At 38.7% G+C, this 17,531-nt stretch overlaps 2 protein-coding genes across 5 annotated transcripts in view; both read left to right on the top strand.

The window, feature by feature from the left end:
* TXNRD2 (thioredoxin reductase 2) overlaps positions 1-17,531 on the top strand; it is an 89,925-nt gene that overhangs the window by 38,446 nt on the left and 33,948 nt on the right. For all 4 annotated transcript variants that reach the window (XR_012693370.1, XM_075216672.1, XM_075216661.1 and 1 more), the window contains 3 exons: positions 3,143-3,162; positions 4,341-4,432; positions 4,563-4,737. Coding sequence is in view for 3 of the 4 variants with exons in the window: in XM_075216672.1 (XP_075072773.1) it covers positions 3,143-3,162; positions 4,341-4,432; positions 4,563-4,737 (287 nt within the window). In the remaining variant the exon portion in view is untranslated. The remainder of the gene's footprint in view (positions 1-3,142; positions 3,163-4,340; positions 4,433-4,562; positions 4,738-17,531) is intronic.
* ARVCF (ARVCF delta catenin family member) overlaps positions 1-17,531 on the top strand; it is an 803,654-nt gene that overhangs the window by 766,484 nt on the left and 19,639 nt on the right. The gene's annotated exons all lie outside the window — the stretch shown is intronic.

The raw sequence follows: 17,531 nt of genomic DNA, 5'->3' as shown, positions 1-17,531 counted from the left end.
CCTGTCACCTGTAGCTCATAAGATCTACCAACCTACATTTGGCCCCAGCAGCTTCTCTAGCCTCATTTGCAGAGATATAATGCTTGTTTTCTTAAAAGGAATTATATTATTAGTACCAACAAGGATTTCTAGTGACGTCGGAATAAAACATTCTAACATTATTCTGATGCCTCCCAAAGGTGCAATGATCTCCTGTGACTAGACCACCCACATCTCATGTCTCTGAAGCTGATACCTAATCACCCCAGCAACCTCTCACAATTAATATGAAGGACCTTTTAAAGAGTGAAAGCTTTTCACAGTATTTTAACAGCGGGGAGGGGTTGGTTGACGGTTGTGCAAATATGTTCCGTAAACGGGTGGTAATATGGTAACCTTTGGGAGGTTAAGAGGGTGGTAGAGGAGTATTATAAGCTTGTCTGAAGAGATGGGTTTTCAGAGAACGCTTGAAGGTTTGAAGACTAGAGGAAAGTCTTATCGTGCGATGGAGGGAATTTCACAAAGTGGGTGTAGCCCGAAAAAAATCCTTTAACCGAGAATGGGAGAAAGTAATGAGAGTGGAATCGAGACGCAGATCTTGTTCAAAACTGAGGTGTCGAGTTGGGAGATATTTTGAGACAAGTGAGGAGATGTATGTTGGTGCAATTTTGTTGATGGCCTTGTATGTTTTATGCTCAAGGGAGACCCTCAGTCAGTATTTACACTGGCTTATCAGGGCGCGGAGTCTAACAGTCTCTCAGGTCTTCACCAAGAACCGCCGCAAGGCGGGATGGGCTTGGCTACTGGGAAACTGCAGGTTGCGGCCTCTGGGAAGCCTACTAACATGGGAGACAGATAGGAGAAGTGGTGATACAGTATAAGAACGGTACCTGCGGGAGGTTCAGGAGGTATGTGTGGAATTGCAGAGTAGTCTGTAAGAAGCCTGTTCTGGTACACAATAGCAGAAGTCAGCCGTGCAGGGGATCTAGAGAATCAGCGCAAGGAAAACACACGTGGAGAGTCAGGAACTGTAACCTGAGTACCACCGTCAGAAATGATTTCATCAGGGCATGCATTTAACCGGAAAATCTCTTTAATGAAAAGTTGGGCTAGAGAAGGGACCGATGGAAGAGCTTTTAAGGGTATTAAGTGAGCTGTTCGGAAGAGGCAGTCCATGGATACCCAGACCACTGAATATCCTTTGGATTGGGAAAGGTCGGTGATAAAATCCAATGATAAATGGCTCCATAGGCGGTCGGGCACAGGAAAGGGGTGTAGGAACCCGTACGGGCTTTCTCTAGGATATTTATTTTGTGCACAGAGGGTGCAAGAAGAGACATATTGATGGATATCAAAGGGTAAGGTTGGCCACCAGTACTGGCGGAGGATGAACTCCTTGGTTTTCTTGATGCCAGCGTGGCCCGTGAAACGAGAGGCATGGCCCATTTTAGAAGACTACCACGAAGGTGGAGGGGTACGAAGGTCGCGAGAAAAACAGGGACCATCTTGCTTGCCGTGGGTTTAAACAAGTAGCTGATTGGAGATACCGCAGGTTTTTGTGGTCAGTAAAGATAGTTATGGGGAAGAAAGCTCCTTCCAGAAGATATCTCCATTCTTCTAAAGGTAGTTTAATGGAGAGTAGCTCTTGGTCTCCGATATCATAATTCCTCTCTGCACAATCCCAAGGACGGTGAGGAGGTTGGACACTTGGAAGCTTCTCGTTCACAAAATATATCCGCAAAGGTGGCATATTGGGTCGGGATATTCAGAGAAGGAGAATTAAAACACAAGGAGTCGGAGGAAGCGGTGATACAGTATAAGAATGGTATCTGCGGGGGGTTCAGGAGGTATGTGTGTTATTGCAGAGTAGTTTGTAAGAAGCCTGTTCTAGTACACAATAGCAGAAGTCAGCCGTGCAGGGGATCTAGAGAATCAGCGCAAGGCAAACACACGTGGAGAGCCAGGAATCAGGAACTTGTGTCAGAACAACAGGGGAAGGACGGGTTTATACAGTGGGAGGACGGGTTTCAAATTCCCCACCGGAGGGTCTAGTGAGTGGGATTGCCGGAAGTGATGGGCGACAGGCAGAGTGGTGGAGTGCGATGCAGGTAAGTGTTACAGTATATTAGTAGAAGAATTTTATTTTGGATTCTTTGAAAAACAGGCAACCAATGTAGAGACTGACAGAGTGACTCAGCAGATGAAAAACGATTTGCAAGGAAAATTAATCTAGCTGCTGCGTGCAAAATAGATTGTAGGGACTCGAGTCTGATTTTGAGAAGACCAGTAAGGAGGGAATTAAAATAGTCTGTGCTAGAGATGTGCATGAATTAAAGTTTTTGCTGTGTCTTGTGTGAGACACGAAACGTATTCTGCAAATGTTTTTTGATGTATGAAGCATGATGTAAATATAGAGTTGATGTGGGGAACAAAGGATAGTTGCGAGTCAAGGATTACACCTAGGCAGCGAACTTCGTGGGGTGCGATTAATGGTCATGCTGTTAACAAAAATAGAAATGTCATGCAGGAATTTGAGAGCCAGATTGCTGTAACTGCAATTTTTCAAGCCAAGTGTGGCTAACTTAAAAAGAACCAAGCTAAAACATGTGAGTTCCAGAATCAACCTGTATGTGGCCAGAACAACTGAATGGATCAATAGATATCACAAAGTGAGACTGTTTGTTTTACAAGGTTCTTGTAGAGACAGTTGGATCTGCACACACATTAATTCCAAATTTATAAAAGTGAAAAAAAATTGCAGTGCATACAGAATACCGCCTTATGTTTGAAAGTGTAGAACATAAAAAAAAAAAATATTGCTTTAAGTAAGGTGTTTAACTATTCATCCTCTACTGAGAACATCTTGTACTGTGTTCCAGGCACTCATTTATAGTAAATTTCACTTTTGCAACTTGTCAATCATATGATTTTTATTGCGGCATTAAGTGAGAGCTGAATTCTGCACCATGTGAGGATCCTTTCTTCCAGATTGCACACTGTCATTTTATGAGCTTGGAAGGCGTTCTGTTTACGATTTCCTCTAATATCTCTAATCTTTTAATCGCACAATAATTAGGATATTTTTGAGGTGTGGTATTTATGTGACAGCTTGCAATAAAAAAACAAAACCAAAAACACTTTTTTCTGTTTATTCTCTTGACAGATTGGTAGTTGGAGCCAGCTGTATCCTTTTACATCAGACTCGCTTGTTCTCCCTTCCCATAAACTTCATACTCTTCTCTTGTAATGATCCTATCACTGAGTAATATAAGCAGTCTTACATTTCAGGAATTGGAATAATTACAAAAGAGTTAAGGATAAATGGTTTTTGTGCAAGTGATGCTGGGATTTGGTCATTATTGATAGATATTATAGCACACTGCACTGACATGGACATTGGAGTTTGTATGTTCTCCCTGTGTTTGCGTGGGTTTCCTCTGGGTGCTCCGGTTTCCTCCCACACTCCAAAAACATACTAGTAGGTTAATTGGCTGCTATCAAAATTGACCCTAGTCTGTGTGTGTATGTTAGGGAATTTAGACTGTAAGCCCCAATGGGGCAGGGACTGATGTGAGTGAGTTCTCTGTACAGCGCTGCGGAATCAGTGGCGCTATATAAATAAATAGTGATGATGATAACTACAACAAGTAAAGCAGCTGCTGATGGATCTACCTGTCCTTTAGGACACAGAAGGGTATATTTACTAAGCGGCGATTCCAACGAACCACCGATTCTCACTGCTTTGCTATCATTTTTAAATTAATTTAAATTTATAAAGACAACGCCCATCAGGTCTTGTCCTTAATGAAATTGCAGTTTTAAGAAAATGCACTAGAGTATATTGTAAGTATGTTTGACGGTCACAACCACTACACTAGGCTTCTTACAGGCTACAGATTGGTGGTTTAGCTGGGGGTCGTTCCTTGTGGTCACCAGGAATATGTGTGAGCCCTCCCTCACCCTTTGATTTATTATTCATATTAGCAACCAGCACTAGTGTATGATGTAGTTTTGTTATGCTCCACCTTCCAGTCTCAAAGGCAGTAATCTCCAAATGCTATTAAAAATCATAGTAAAAAACAATTGGTAACAATTGCTGCAGCCTGTGACAGAATATCGCATTGCCTGCTCCATCTTTCCACTCTCTTACTGCACACATTGCATACATCATCATCATCATTTATTTATATAGCGCCAACATATTCCGTAGCGCTTTACAATTGGGGACAGACATAGTAAACTAATAAAGAAACTGGGTAAAACAGACAAAGAGGGGAGAAGGCCCTGCTCGCAAGCTTACAATCTATGGGACTGTGATAACAGTGACGGAAAAGAATTCTCCATAACCTAACCTTTCTCAGATGTCTCATTGGAGTGTGCAGGGTTCTTGTCTGGATTGGGACTGGATGCCACCGTCATGGTGAGAAGTATATCTCTCAGAGGGTTCGATCAGGTATGTACCTTCATTGTCCCTAAACATCTGCTGCTGAAACATTCTGTATGAAAATATGTTATTGAATTTGAATTATGTGGCAAATGATTCCTCTGTTCAACATATATTTTGATACCTTTCCTTATTACAGCAAATGGCTGCTCTAGTGACAGATTATATGGAGTCATATGGCACAAAGTTCTTGAGGAAAAGCATTCCATCCCGTGTAGAAAAACTAGAGAGTGGAAAACTACAGGTGACCTGGAAAAACGTGGATTCTGATAAAGAAGGGGTGGACATATATGACACGGTCATGTGGGCTATTGGTAAGTTGAGTTATACTTTATAGAACAGACACATCCTATATTAACAAACTAAAAAATATCTTGGTTTTCAGAAAATGAGTCAATGTGTATGAATGAAAACTTTCTAAAGTCACACTTGCTGGAGTGAGGTCAAGCCACTGTGTATAACCATTAATTCACATAGGAATTATAAACCCTTTAGATTTGAAAGATCTGTGCATTTTACTCTTGGATGGAGTAAAACGCCACACCCCAGGTAAGTAGACTTCTGGGATAGGTCTTATATTATGATATTCCAAAACAATTTTTGCGTTTTGGGTGGAGTTATCATTTAATTGTACATCTGCCCTGGAAACTGTGTGGTAGGGTCCATCATCATTCATTTATATAGCGCCACTAATTCCACAGCACTGTACAGAGAACTCATTCACATCAGTCCCTGCCCCATTGGAGCTTACAGTCTAAATTCCCTAATATAGACACACACTCACACAGACAGACAGAGAGAGAGTAAGGTCAATTTTTGATAGCAGCCAATTAATTTACCAGTATGTTTTTGGAGTGTGGGAGGAAACCCTTACAAACACAGGGAGAACATACAAACGCCACACAGATAAGGCCATGGTCGGGAATCGAACTCATGACCCCAGTGCTGTGAGACAGAAGTGCTAACCACTAGGCCACTGTGCTGCCCGCTCATGGTAATAGATGCAAACATGCAGAGATGTAAGACCCTTTAAGTATGGCATATTTTCCCTCTTTGAAGATGTAATTTAACAGCTGCATTAATTGCACTTCCCATCCACAACCTTCTCTTCAGCAAATTGTGAGCGCTGCAGCCAGGGTAATCTGCTTCACCAGCTGCACATCTCCTCTGCCCCACTCTGCTGGTTCCCGGTTTCTTTCAGGATAAAATCCAAATCCCTTCAGCACCTTTAATACATCTCTGCAGGACAACTCTAGAGCTGCCCCTTTTTCTCTGTAAATCTGCCTTGCAGACTGTTCTCCACTTGGCGTTGCTAAAGGCTCCAGTGTGAAATCTGCAACTACCACCCTCATTGTTGGCAGAGAGGAGGGGGCAGCAAGGAGTATGGGTAGAGATGTAGAGGGAACCATTTAGTAATTCTATAAAAATAATAAATTCTCAAGTCACAGGTGTCTTTAATCGGTACAAGTCCATACTGACTCAAGTAACCTTACTCGTTATTCCATGTTTTTCTGTATACAGTAGTTGCCTGTATATTAGTGATAAGATAGCAACTTGCATCGCCAAGCAGTGCAAATCCATTCAATATGTATATAGTATTTGTTCAGTTTCATTGCATGAAAACAGACATGCTTTTGGATAAATGGCCTGCATTTATTCCTTTTAAAAGTCCACCTTTTAAGATTAGATGCATGCAATGTATAATCTGGTTAATTGTTGTAAAGTTGGGTATGATTCACTGAGCTTCTTTCTCTGCATGAGCACACCCACACCAGGTGCCTCAGATAAAGCACTGGAACTATAGCAGTTTTAGGATTTCCTGCCTACAGATGTGCCACTTAATGGGCTGGCTGAAAAAAAAAAAATCCCATTTAGAAAGTTAATGCAATTTAGCTTGTGTGCTTAGTATACCTAGAGTATGGTTGTAAATTGCAAGTTACCTTGTACTGTACATACAGTATAAAACCAAAACTGTCTATTCTACCAGTATTACTCTTTAAATATAAATGTCCTAAATTGCATGCTAGAGTGCGGAATTAGGTCGACTGTGGCACTCGGACTGGTTTTCAACTGGTAAAAATTGGTGGATGATATGGGAAAGCGTGCATAGACGAGAACGCAAAATTGCAAATAAGTAAATATAATCGGGTTGTTTTCCACCTTCAGTAAGACTAAATAAACTTTACTATGGTAATTCTATATTTCTTATGTGATGTGCTCATCTACAGGCGCATTGGTGACATCTGTTCATCTTTACTCTCCGGACAACTACGACTTTTATTGTTGCAGTTTGCTGTAAATGTTATCACCACATCAATTAAACAAGAAAAGAGAGACATGTTCCTAGAGCCACGCTTTGATAAGTCCCATATGTTGCAGAATCTCTCCCTGCTCCCACGGGGATAGCTATTCTGCGTCCTTCCAGTGAGCCCTCTTAACCCTTGGTCCTAGTTAAAAACCTTACTACTTCCTGATCACTGAGTTAATAAGAAAACTATTATCACTGCGAGCATTTTGTCACACATTGTATATACATTTCAAGTTTATTTTCATTGAAGTCAAAAGGTTGTAGTTTTCTTTCTGTTTAAGAAAGGATAAAGGCTAGAGGTAAAATAAACAGTTTATTTGAGATGCAAAACATAGATAATAAGGATTAAAAAAAAAGTACACCGGATTGCAGGAGTGAACCACTAGTTGTGCCCATATACTTTTGAGTCAACAACAGAATGTCTTCATTGATCAGTGTTGTAAAGCCTAGCATGCATTATCTCATATTTTAGGACTACAGTCGCTCAATCATGAATAAAATTAGTGCATAAGAATATACAAAAAAAATTAAGTAAGCAATATACATAAATACAATACATAGATAAAATAATAAAAGTTCATAAATACTAACATTAAGGGAAGTTATGTTCCTGGGCGGTATTTGCAAAACAGTGGGTAATGCACAGCAACCAATCACAAATATGCTTTTATTACAACAGCTGCATTGGGCCCATGAAAGGAAATATCTAACAGGTAGCTATGGGGCGCCGTGCAATTGTGGTGTTTGCAGAAGTCATCTATGTTAGCCAGTAAGGGAAATGTAAAATGGTAACATGCTTTATTTACACTTTAATATACCTCACAACGCTGTAGTGTCAGAGGAGCCACCCAGCATGGCAGCATCATGCTCAGGGTATGAACCTGTAATTGTACCAGTTATCTCTATATTCTGATTACAGAGCCTAATGCATCTGCTTACAATTCATAAACAACATACTGTATTACTGATTACATAAGATCTAAAATCTAGTCTTTATATGTCAAAATAAATTGCAACCAGATGTATGAACTAGAAAGTATAGTTTGTTATTATCCTATAGTCCGCAGAGCTGTGCAATCAGATTTCTATTCGGGCAGCTCAAAAGAAACATAACAGTTTTTTGTAACCACAGTATATAAATTGGTCATTGAGTTTATTAAAATGTATTTTACTTTTAAAAAATGCTGGGATTTTTGTCTTGTGAGCTTGTTTTATTTTTGTTATCTTTATGGGGTTTAGATGAAATGGGAACAAAAATAACTATATTATCTTATTTGTGATGATAATGGGTCTTTGCTGTTACCAGCTTGTACCCTAAAAAAGAATGGGAAATTATGATGGTTGGAGGTGTTAAAACTTGATCTCTCTAAAGTGCATGAGTTATTTTAAGTGTATTTTGTTTTGTTTTTATGTAGCAATAAATAAATTCATAATCCAGACCGGTTAACACAAAGAGCTATGATATATTCTTCCAAACATCCGGAATAGAATTTAAATAGTAGGACATTAGATATAATTTAACCTTGCATAAAAATAAATAAATAAAAAGTAAAATAAAATACAGCTCCAATGATTGCCTATCAGGGGCTAACCTAGGCAGGAGGCTGTGAGAGGTTACACCTGTTTAGTGATGCCATCATTCATAGCAGCAAGGAGCGTTGTGGCGATGAATCCTATGATTCCACTGTCTCCGTAGATACTAAAGCACTATCTTACAAGGCAAATAAAGCGTGATAACATTTCTCGTTAACTGTAATATGGTGGAGTTTCATGCCGAATAGTGACCAGGGCAGAGGGCCTGCAAACCTGAGTAAATGTTCACTATTGAGACAGTGGTCTGATTTAGCAACCACCCTAAGCAGCAGATTTAACAGTGCACAGTAAAAATACCTACATGGAGATATACTAAATACTGCTGGCAAATCTCTAACATTGTGTTTTGCTCTAACAGTTACTGCAGTCATGTGTTCTAAACGGAGATCTTGGGGATCATATCCTCTTAATCATGGAATCATAATTCATTTTAATCTTTATATGGCTTTTACAGTGTTAGTGATCATTTCCTCAGGAACAGAGATAAACTCTGCAAGTATGACTCACACAGCCAAATAAAACTGTACAATTGTCAGAAAGATGGCTAATAAAAATGAGTTTACCCTACTGTAGCAAGTACTTTTTATTTTTGTTCCTATTTCACTCACATTTCTTCCGTGTGTCAAATTGTGATCAGATCTCAAATTTCTGTGACGCTGTTTAGCCAAAAAAATAAAATGATACAAAAATAAAATTATCACAAAATAAATTACTTTAGGTTATAAGGAAGGAATGAGTCACTGATTGTCAAAAACTGTAACAACGACCATTATATATATAATTACATATACAGTTCTCTATATATCCAAACTGACCAGGAGCAAAATATATGTGCAATTATTGACAGACATCATTGGCCTGATTCATCCTCTGCATGCTGTATCTTGTGTAAAATAGCTTAGGAACGTACTTTAGGCCAATGAACGCTACTTGGTACCCACTTAAACTGACATTTGTAAATGTAATTACAGTTATGTTCAGATGTGTTGACACTGAAAATCTGAGTTCTAATATTTTGCAGTTGCAGATATAAAAACAATAAAATATATACTTGCCCATTTGAACTGATTCATAAACTACAAAACTATCTATGAACAATAATAATTAGGGTCCAGGTTGCTTGCATGGTATTTCCAGAATTAAAATCTGAAAATAACATTCATTTATGTTAGCCTGGATAATAAGAACATTTATTGTATGACATTGATATAATTTAACATGATGACGCCTGTAATCACTGCTCCTTGCTTCTAGCGTTTGTCCCGATATTGTTTAGAAATGTTTGTTACCAATAGATAGATTTTTACATATAGGTGGTATATTTTTGTTGCGTACATGAGAATTTAAAACTTGCGCCAAAGACACGCCCCCACCGCGTTTCATCAGTCAGACATTAATGCGCACAACAGCGGATATAGAGAAACATCTCCTTGTAGCAGTCAGCATTAGTCTCTAGCCAATAGGTTTAAAGTGGAAACCAGTCATACGCCCAGAAAACCAGCATAGTGTATGCTTTAAAGAAATAAAAGTGCAGTTCCTTTACACACATAAAAAGAAACAGCTTCATATACTATATACAACAAAAGTATTAAACAAGTATAACAAAATTATTAGCCAATCTGCTCAAAGAAAAGGGTTTCTAAATAAAAATTTAAACAAAAATCACATACAAAGCAAATATTTCATAAATCAATGGTTTGACCATCACAGTTGTTTGGAAGAATATAAGAATCATTAGGAGGTACCTTAATAAAGGGAGCCGCCTAAAAACTTTTAAAATGTATGTATAAAATATTCTATAAAGATATATTTAACATCAGGTAAACACATTGATGAAGGAATTATCTATTATTCCATTCAACAACAAAGATATTGTATAAGTAATAAATAAAATTCATAAAACATTGTGCTCAACAAATTAAAACCAATAAAAATATAATATTGTACATCTATTCATATAAAATTATGTAAAATACACTTGCAAATTTATATTGTTATACCTGAAAATTTCTCTTTAAAGGGAGTTATTTCTCACCCTTCATTCAACCCTTATTTGGAAAAAAAAAATAAAAAAAAAAATACCAAAAGCTTTCTGACAGACGCTGATCTCCCCTTATATTCATTTTCACGTTTGGCAGCCTTAAATCTAAGGCTTTCCATATTAGAGTAATGAAGTTATGATAGCTGCCAAGGAACACTGTGGTTATCAATATATAAAACGTTATTTGGCTTTTGGCTTTACCCATGTATTGGAGGCCACACCCACATTCCAATGAATACACTACAAAGGCAGTGTTGCCGTTCATAAAAGAAAAACAATTCTTTGGATTTTTCTATTAGTTGCATCAGAAAATAATTTAGTATCAGGCTATACATGGACTACTGCTCTCTTAAATATAATTTGTTTTTTTCAGGTATATATTGTGATAAATTAAGGTCCAGCTTCAACAAAGATAAATGTTTCCCAAATTAAATTTATTTGCTGACTGGTTTGGTTTAATTTTATTGTAGGTTGCTCTTCTTTTGTTATAAGGTATTTGGAGGCTATCCTATTCAATACATTAGGACTTAAATAAATTACATTAGCTACAGTAAATATTACCATTACCTATTATGCATTATGTAAACTATAATTAAACATGCATTAAAAACTATGAACATTGTACAACCCTTTTAGTAATTTAAGTTGATTATAAGAACTTTGTTTCATACAAAGGTGAGTTTGACACTACAGTTTTCTTGCACCAATACTATGTGCTGTTGGGGGACTCTACATTATCAAATGCTCAGTCTATAACTTCCAGCTTGCCCCCATTCCCCTTATACCATCATAGCACTGCATTTGTCATATCGGGTGTTGAGGGTGGATTCTGTGCACCTGTAAACCCCACACAAACACACACACACATTCCTGTGAGCTGCACACATGACATCAAGTGCTAAGTCTGTACTACTCAATTGAGGGAAAGGCAAAAAGCTTACATATAATACACCCATGATGTATTAACCGATTATCACTTGTTAAACTTTGCTTGCAATGAAACATTTATTGAGTTTCTAAAATGCATCAAGCTACTAAAATAAATATTTTATGCTCATTGCTGAGCTATATTATCACACTTAAAAGCTTGTATGATCCCTCTGCTCACTGTACTTTATCCATGTCTTTGAAACCAAATATACCATATACAACTATAGACTATGCTGATCTCCACACATTCCCTTATGTTAGTGTTATTATTCCTGCTGAGATCTTGTGGTAATTGTTTCAAGTACAGTTAAGATTATTGTAGCATTTCCCGAGCCAGTAATGTTAGATGTCCCTGGAGGCTATTAACAAGGTGAGTGTGAGCTGATTAGCAAATTTGTATGAAAAAGCAAGCGAGATTAAGGGGAATAAAAATCTCTGTTTTGTACATACCTGTACTAAAGATCTAGAGAAATGTTAAGTGTAGAAATGAAAACACATTTTACTTTTTCAAATCATATTTAAGTGATACATTTTCAATGTGTGAAGTTTATCACAGTAGTGTCTGTGTGAAAAGTGGCCCAAACAAAGTATCCATGCTGAAAAATTTGTGAAATACCTTTTGTTAAAATGTGCTTTACCTTGGTAATACATTTTGCTTTACAAATATAATAACATTTGGAGGAGTCCTTGGCATCATTAACGTCCGAATGGATATTCTGTGAATACTGACTTCTGTGTACCTCACTGTTCTGTCCACAATCTTATGGAGCCAGGATGTGCGTTATATACTGTGCCAATATAACGCTATAAAACTGACTGAAAGGACTTCTATCTAATGAGAAAAAGTGTAGAATTTCTGCTAAGTCAAGTAGCAATGTTTCCTACAGTAACTAGGTATAAATAATATAACAAATTAGTATCATAAATCATCTAAGGATGGGTCTAAAACGACTCTGCAACAACAGAATTTGGTACTGCTACACCTTTTATTTTTTGCACTTTAGACAGGATGTCACCAGTTGTCCTATTCCGTCCAGCCCACTGCATATATTTATTGTATGGTCATCTTACAGGAGTGAGATCGTGGTAATACTGTGTGATGTCAGAGCAAGTCAATGGCAAGACCGCCATGCCACCTGTCACTGCTCTTCTGTAAAATACTTAATATGACATTGCTTGAAGGCCTGTGTCATTCACTCTTGGCATTTTCACCCACTTCTACTGCATGAGGGATTTATATAACTGTATGGGCATTCTGTTGCTTTGTTTAGCTTCAATAATAACAGGTTTGCTGACTAAAAGTAGTACCATGTGCGTCTTGACTGTCTTCTTGAGATATATATATATATATATATATATATATATATATATATATATATTTGATGTAGTCCATTCCCTGAAAAGCAGATGTAGCAATAATAGCCTTGTCTCTAGCTATCTTTCTGGTTGCATTATGATTTCTTGTTATTACATTTAGGTTTTTTTTTATTTTGGGTTGTCAGCACTCTATGAAGAGGGTATCTGCAGATGTGTATGCATTTTAAAAAATATTTCCTATAGCTATTCTCCTGTACCTTTCCATCATATAAAATTATTTAAAAATGTTTTGAAAAAAATGTATCAGAAAAATAATATTTTTCTGATACATTGTAATGAATATATATTTACAACACTGAGAATGAAATTAAATTCAGCTTTCTACTTTTTTTGCCTTCCAGATAGCAGAGCTCCCTTTGTGTGTTTTTTTTCCCCCCATCAATCAATAACATTTATTGAGAAATATTTGCAGGTAAATTGGGGGATACAGAAAATAAGAGGAATCAAACGAGGGGATCCCCACACATCGGGGAGGAAAGGGTGGTTGCTCAATGTGTATTTCAACATTTAAATATTCATAGCATATAAAAATAAAAAAGACTAGAGAATGAGCAAAAAAAAAAAAAAACAATCAAAGAAAATTCATTGCAGAATTCAATCATGCAGACCTTCATAGAGATATTAGTAAGAGAATCCCCGGGGGATTCAAATAAGGCTCAAGGTGAAGGGGAGGGAGACTCCCTTTGTGTTTTTAATTTGTGTTTGTGTGTGTGTTTTTCTTGGTTTGTATTTTTGTTACTGTTTTTCAATGTTTTTTTGTTTGCATGTGTTTCTTAATTGTTTAAATCATTTAATTGCGCAGATAGAATCCTTGTGTGCTCTTCTCTCTTCTGGACTGAGTGTGTAATCATTCTGTCTTACTCTTTTAGGGTGCAGTCCTAAAGTTATAAATTATAAACTGATTGAAAGCATCTGTGTTGACTTTCTTTATTTTTAAGTGATCCTGATCTTATTGTTGGGATTTGAATATTGGTTCCATATTTCTGTCTCTGGATTGTGCTGTTCTTAAAAAAAAACAAAAAACAGCAAACCCTTCCACACCCCACAGCACTGAAGGGGTTTAGAAAGAAAACAATATATTAAACTTGTCTGAAACAGCCAAGTGGTTTTCTGGCGTCTGGTCCACGAGTTTACAGAGACTGAACCTCTAGATCTTGGGGAAAAATTGATTTACAAGAGGTGGAAAAAAAGCCAGACTGAGGAGTCAGGGGATTAAGCTTTGCATGTGAAAATGTTGGAGCTTTTTAAAACCTTAACAACTTGACTAACGGCTTTGGGGTCTCATTTACCAAATGCTAACAAATCTGATACAAACTCTGATTGCCAAATGTAATCCTAGTTGAGGAACTTGAGCCAGAATGGCCGGCTGCCAGTTAAAATCTAGCCTTGGTGTAATGTTTTAATTGCACTTTGATATGTCCAGGAGAATGGCCTAGGAAGGCAGAGAGTGCAAATAGAGCAGTGTTCAAGAGTATGTTTTTTATGTGGCTTTTTGCGATTAAAGCAGACTGCTCACAGGTGGAGACAGTAAATCGGAAAAAACTTAAGTACTGTGGCTTTGATAACCTCAGCTGTTGTTTTTGTCAAAGCAAACTGGGCTTGGTGGTTGTACACTGAATGGAGTTCATCCCTGCCTTTGCGTGCTAAGCTGGCTTTTGGCTCCACGCAAGCAGGAAGAGAGGGAAGCAGGGAAACCCTATTAACTATCCATTTGCAGAACATCCAGACCTAAACTCTCAATACACAAAGAGCTACAACGGTAGGAAGTTGTTTCACATCCGAGCCAAGATAAGGTCCTGGAGGTTTATTATTTTTACTGCTTGATAGCATCAGCCTGGAGAACAACGGGCAGAGAGGGAACAGCAGATCTCCATCCCTAGGGGATGACAGGAGGAAAGACAGACAGATAACCAAGTGCCGACAACTTGAGTCAGAGCTCCCAAAGGAAGTGTTGGTTTTAGCAGATGAAATGTATATGCAGGAGTCCATAGCAAGGCAAGCAGAGGTGGCATTGTTATGTTCAGTGGGAAGAAGGAAGGTGTGAGGGTTCTGCATTCCTAACAGATGTAGGAAATTATTGAATCATTTCTGTTATTGATGTATTTCTGTAAGCTTCGACATGCCATGTTTTTCCACTTGTTTGCTCCAAATCTGCCTGGCCTTTACATCAAAGGACAGGTTTTTCTGCCAAGTAAATACTCCTTTTTTTTATACCTCCAGTTTGAATGAATATCCGGAGCATGTTAAGCATTGAAGTGAAGAAGTACATACTTCTGAGTTTGCTGTGGAGGTGAAAAGCTCAAGAGAGAAACTATGAACAATGATCCTTTTTAATCATTTTGCCTACCAGATTACCTTGTTTTTGTTCATCTGATATCTTCTGGGCACATCCCTTGGGTTTCCACCCGCCTCCTTTGGCAGGCTACCCGGGACCTCATTGTAGTTCACAAATAAACAGGCCCTTTCATTATAATTGACTTAATCCAGTTTAAATACTTTACCTCCTTGATTACACATCACCAAAGCACCAATGCTTTCATTATTACTAACAAGACGTTTCGTCTATAGAGTGCTTTGCATGCTTATGCTATATTCCATGTCATGCATTGTTCCATTATTGTACAGAAAGTACCATTATTATCCAGTGTCCCTCCTTAGGAGATACATTTATGAATCCTGGAATCAGGAGCATAGAAGGTTTTAATATACTAACCTCTCTTTACTTCCTTTCTGTCACCTGCCTCTGTTCTATCTCAGAATCATTCCAAAATGTTATATTTTTCAATGTTGTTATACTTTATTCATTGGAGTTGGTTCACCTGCTAGAGGAACTATACCCGGAAAATGAAAATATTTATTGTAAAGCTCCATGTTTGAAGAGTTTACTCACTCTTTAGTAACATGAGAGGCCGGCCTAGAAAACCATAGGCACCTTTGCACCGTGCACTAACCGAACTTTAAAACAAATATAGCCACAAACTGAATGGTTTGTGTGATGAGGGGGTGGGGGGTGGAATTAAAACCATCCACAGAGGGATATGCTTCCCATTCTAAACGTCCCAGCACACAGCTGTGGATGGTTTGAGCGAATGAGAAAAATGTTACCGGCAGCACTTGCCGATTCAATCCCTCCGCTCCCTAATCCTCTCTCTTCTGGGCCCAACAAATCAGTTTTGCAGGAAGCAGAGAGAGGTCAGCACAGCAGATATGTATATTTGGCAACTGATACTACTCTGCTAAACAGTCTTAGTACCAGTTATAGCTAAGCGCATTAGTTTTGCCACTAAATATGGCTTTGCATATTTATCTTGGCACCAGATATGCCTTTGCACATTCATTTTGGCATTATTTATCACTCTGCGCATTAGGTTTCGCTCCAGATATGACTCGTCACATTTTTGGCACCAGATATTTTTTTGTGAATATTAGTCCTGCATCCAGGTACGGCCCCGCACGTTAGTCCTGTGGCCAGGTACAGCCCCGCACGTTAGTCCTGCGGCCAGGTACGGCCCCGCACGTTAGTCCTTCGGCCAGGTACGACCCTGCGGCCAGGTACGGCCCCGCGCGTTAGTCCTGCGGCCAGGTACGGCCCCGCGCGTTAGTCCTGCGGCCAGGTACGACCCTGCGGCCAGGTACGGCCCCGCGCGTTAGTCCTGCGGCCAGGTACGACCCTGCGGCCAGGTACGGCCCCGCGCGTTAGTCCTGCGGCCAGGTACGGCCCCGCGCGTTAGTCCTGCGGCCAGGTACGGCCCCGCGCGTTAGTCCTGCGGCCAGGTACGGCCCCGCGCGTTAGTCCTGCGGCCAGGTACGGCCCCGCGCGTTAGTCCTGCGGCCAGGTACGGCCCCGCGCGTTAGTCCTGCGGCCAGGTACGACCCTGCGGCCAGGTACTGCCCTGCACGTAAGTCCTGCGGCCAGGTACGGCTCTGCACGTTAGTCCTGCGGCCAGGTACGGCTCTGCACATTAGAGGCAGGAGCTATATGGTAAATATATATTCCAAATGATTTACCATGCCATGCACTACACATACCTCATTACACACTATCACATTTCACACACAGTGTCCTGCTTAATTGGTTAGCAGATAGCTAGCTAGTTAGCAGACTTACATTACTGCCATAAGTTTGTCTTTTAACTCCATCTCTTTTTGCCTTTTTGTTTTCTTTTGCTTTTTTTAAACCTCCATTCAAGAAACAGATATTATATCTAGTACATTTGAAACATATACATTGTTACTTTATTCTGATCTGTAAACCCAGTGATGGGGGAATTATTTTAGATCTATCAAACATTTATGAACTGACAGGTTCAAATGTATGTCTATGAAGTTATCCCTATATGTAATTTGCCATTAAAGTAATTTTGAAAAAGAGGGTATTTAATGACATGAAAGAAAAATGTATCAAATGAAATGCTTTGCTTTGATGACCTATCATTTGATAATGTAAACTGGTAAAATAGGTCAAATTGTGCTGCAACATATTACTGCTAACAGGGCTTTTTATTTATTAAAGATTGTGATTAGGAATGTGGGATGGACTCTCACAGAAATGTGACAGTATGCATGCATCAACCTCTAAATCATTTTCTGAGTAAACCGACCGATTCTGCCATTCACGGACAGGCAAAAAAATACTGTTCATCATACACATTTTTTTCTGCCTGTTTAGTTTCACTTTTAAATTCATATATTAGTACTTTTTTATTTGATTTTAATATACCAATTATGCATGTAATCTAAAGGGATACAAGCGTTATAATCTGTAGGACTCTCTTTGTTTTCTGCTTGGACAACATTGATCTATTTCTTGTATCCTTCTTGTGATCCATGCATTTCATTGCAACTTTTGTTATTTGTTA

The sequence above is a fragment of the Mixophyes fleayi genome, chromosome 1 (assembly GCF_038048845.1).
Source record: "Mixophyes fleayi isolate aMixFle1 chromosome 1, aMixFle1.hap1, whole genome shotgun sequence".
Lineage (NCBI taxonomy): Eukaryota > Metazoa > Chordata > Amphibia > Anura > Limnodynastidae > Mixophyes > Mixophyes fleayi.
This window is presented reverse-complemented; position numbering and strand designations above follow the sequence as displayed.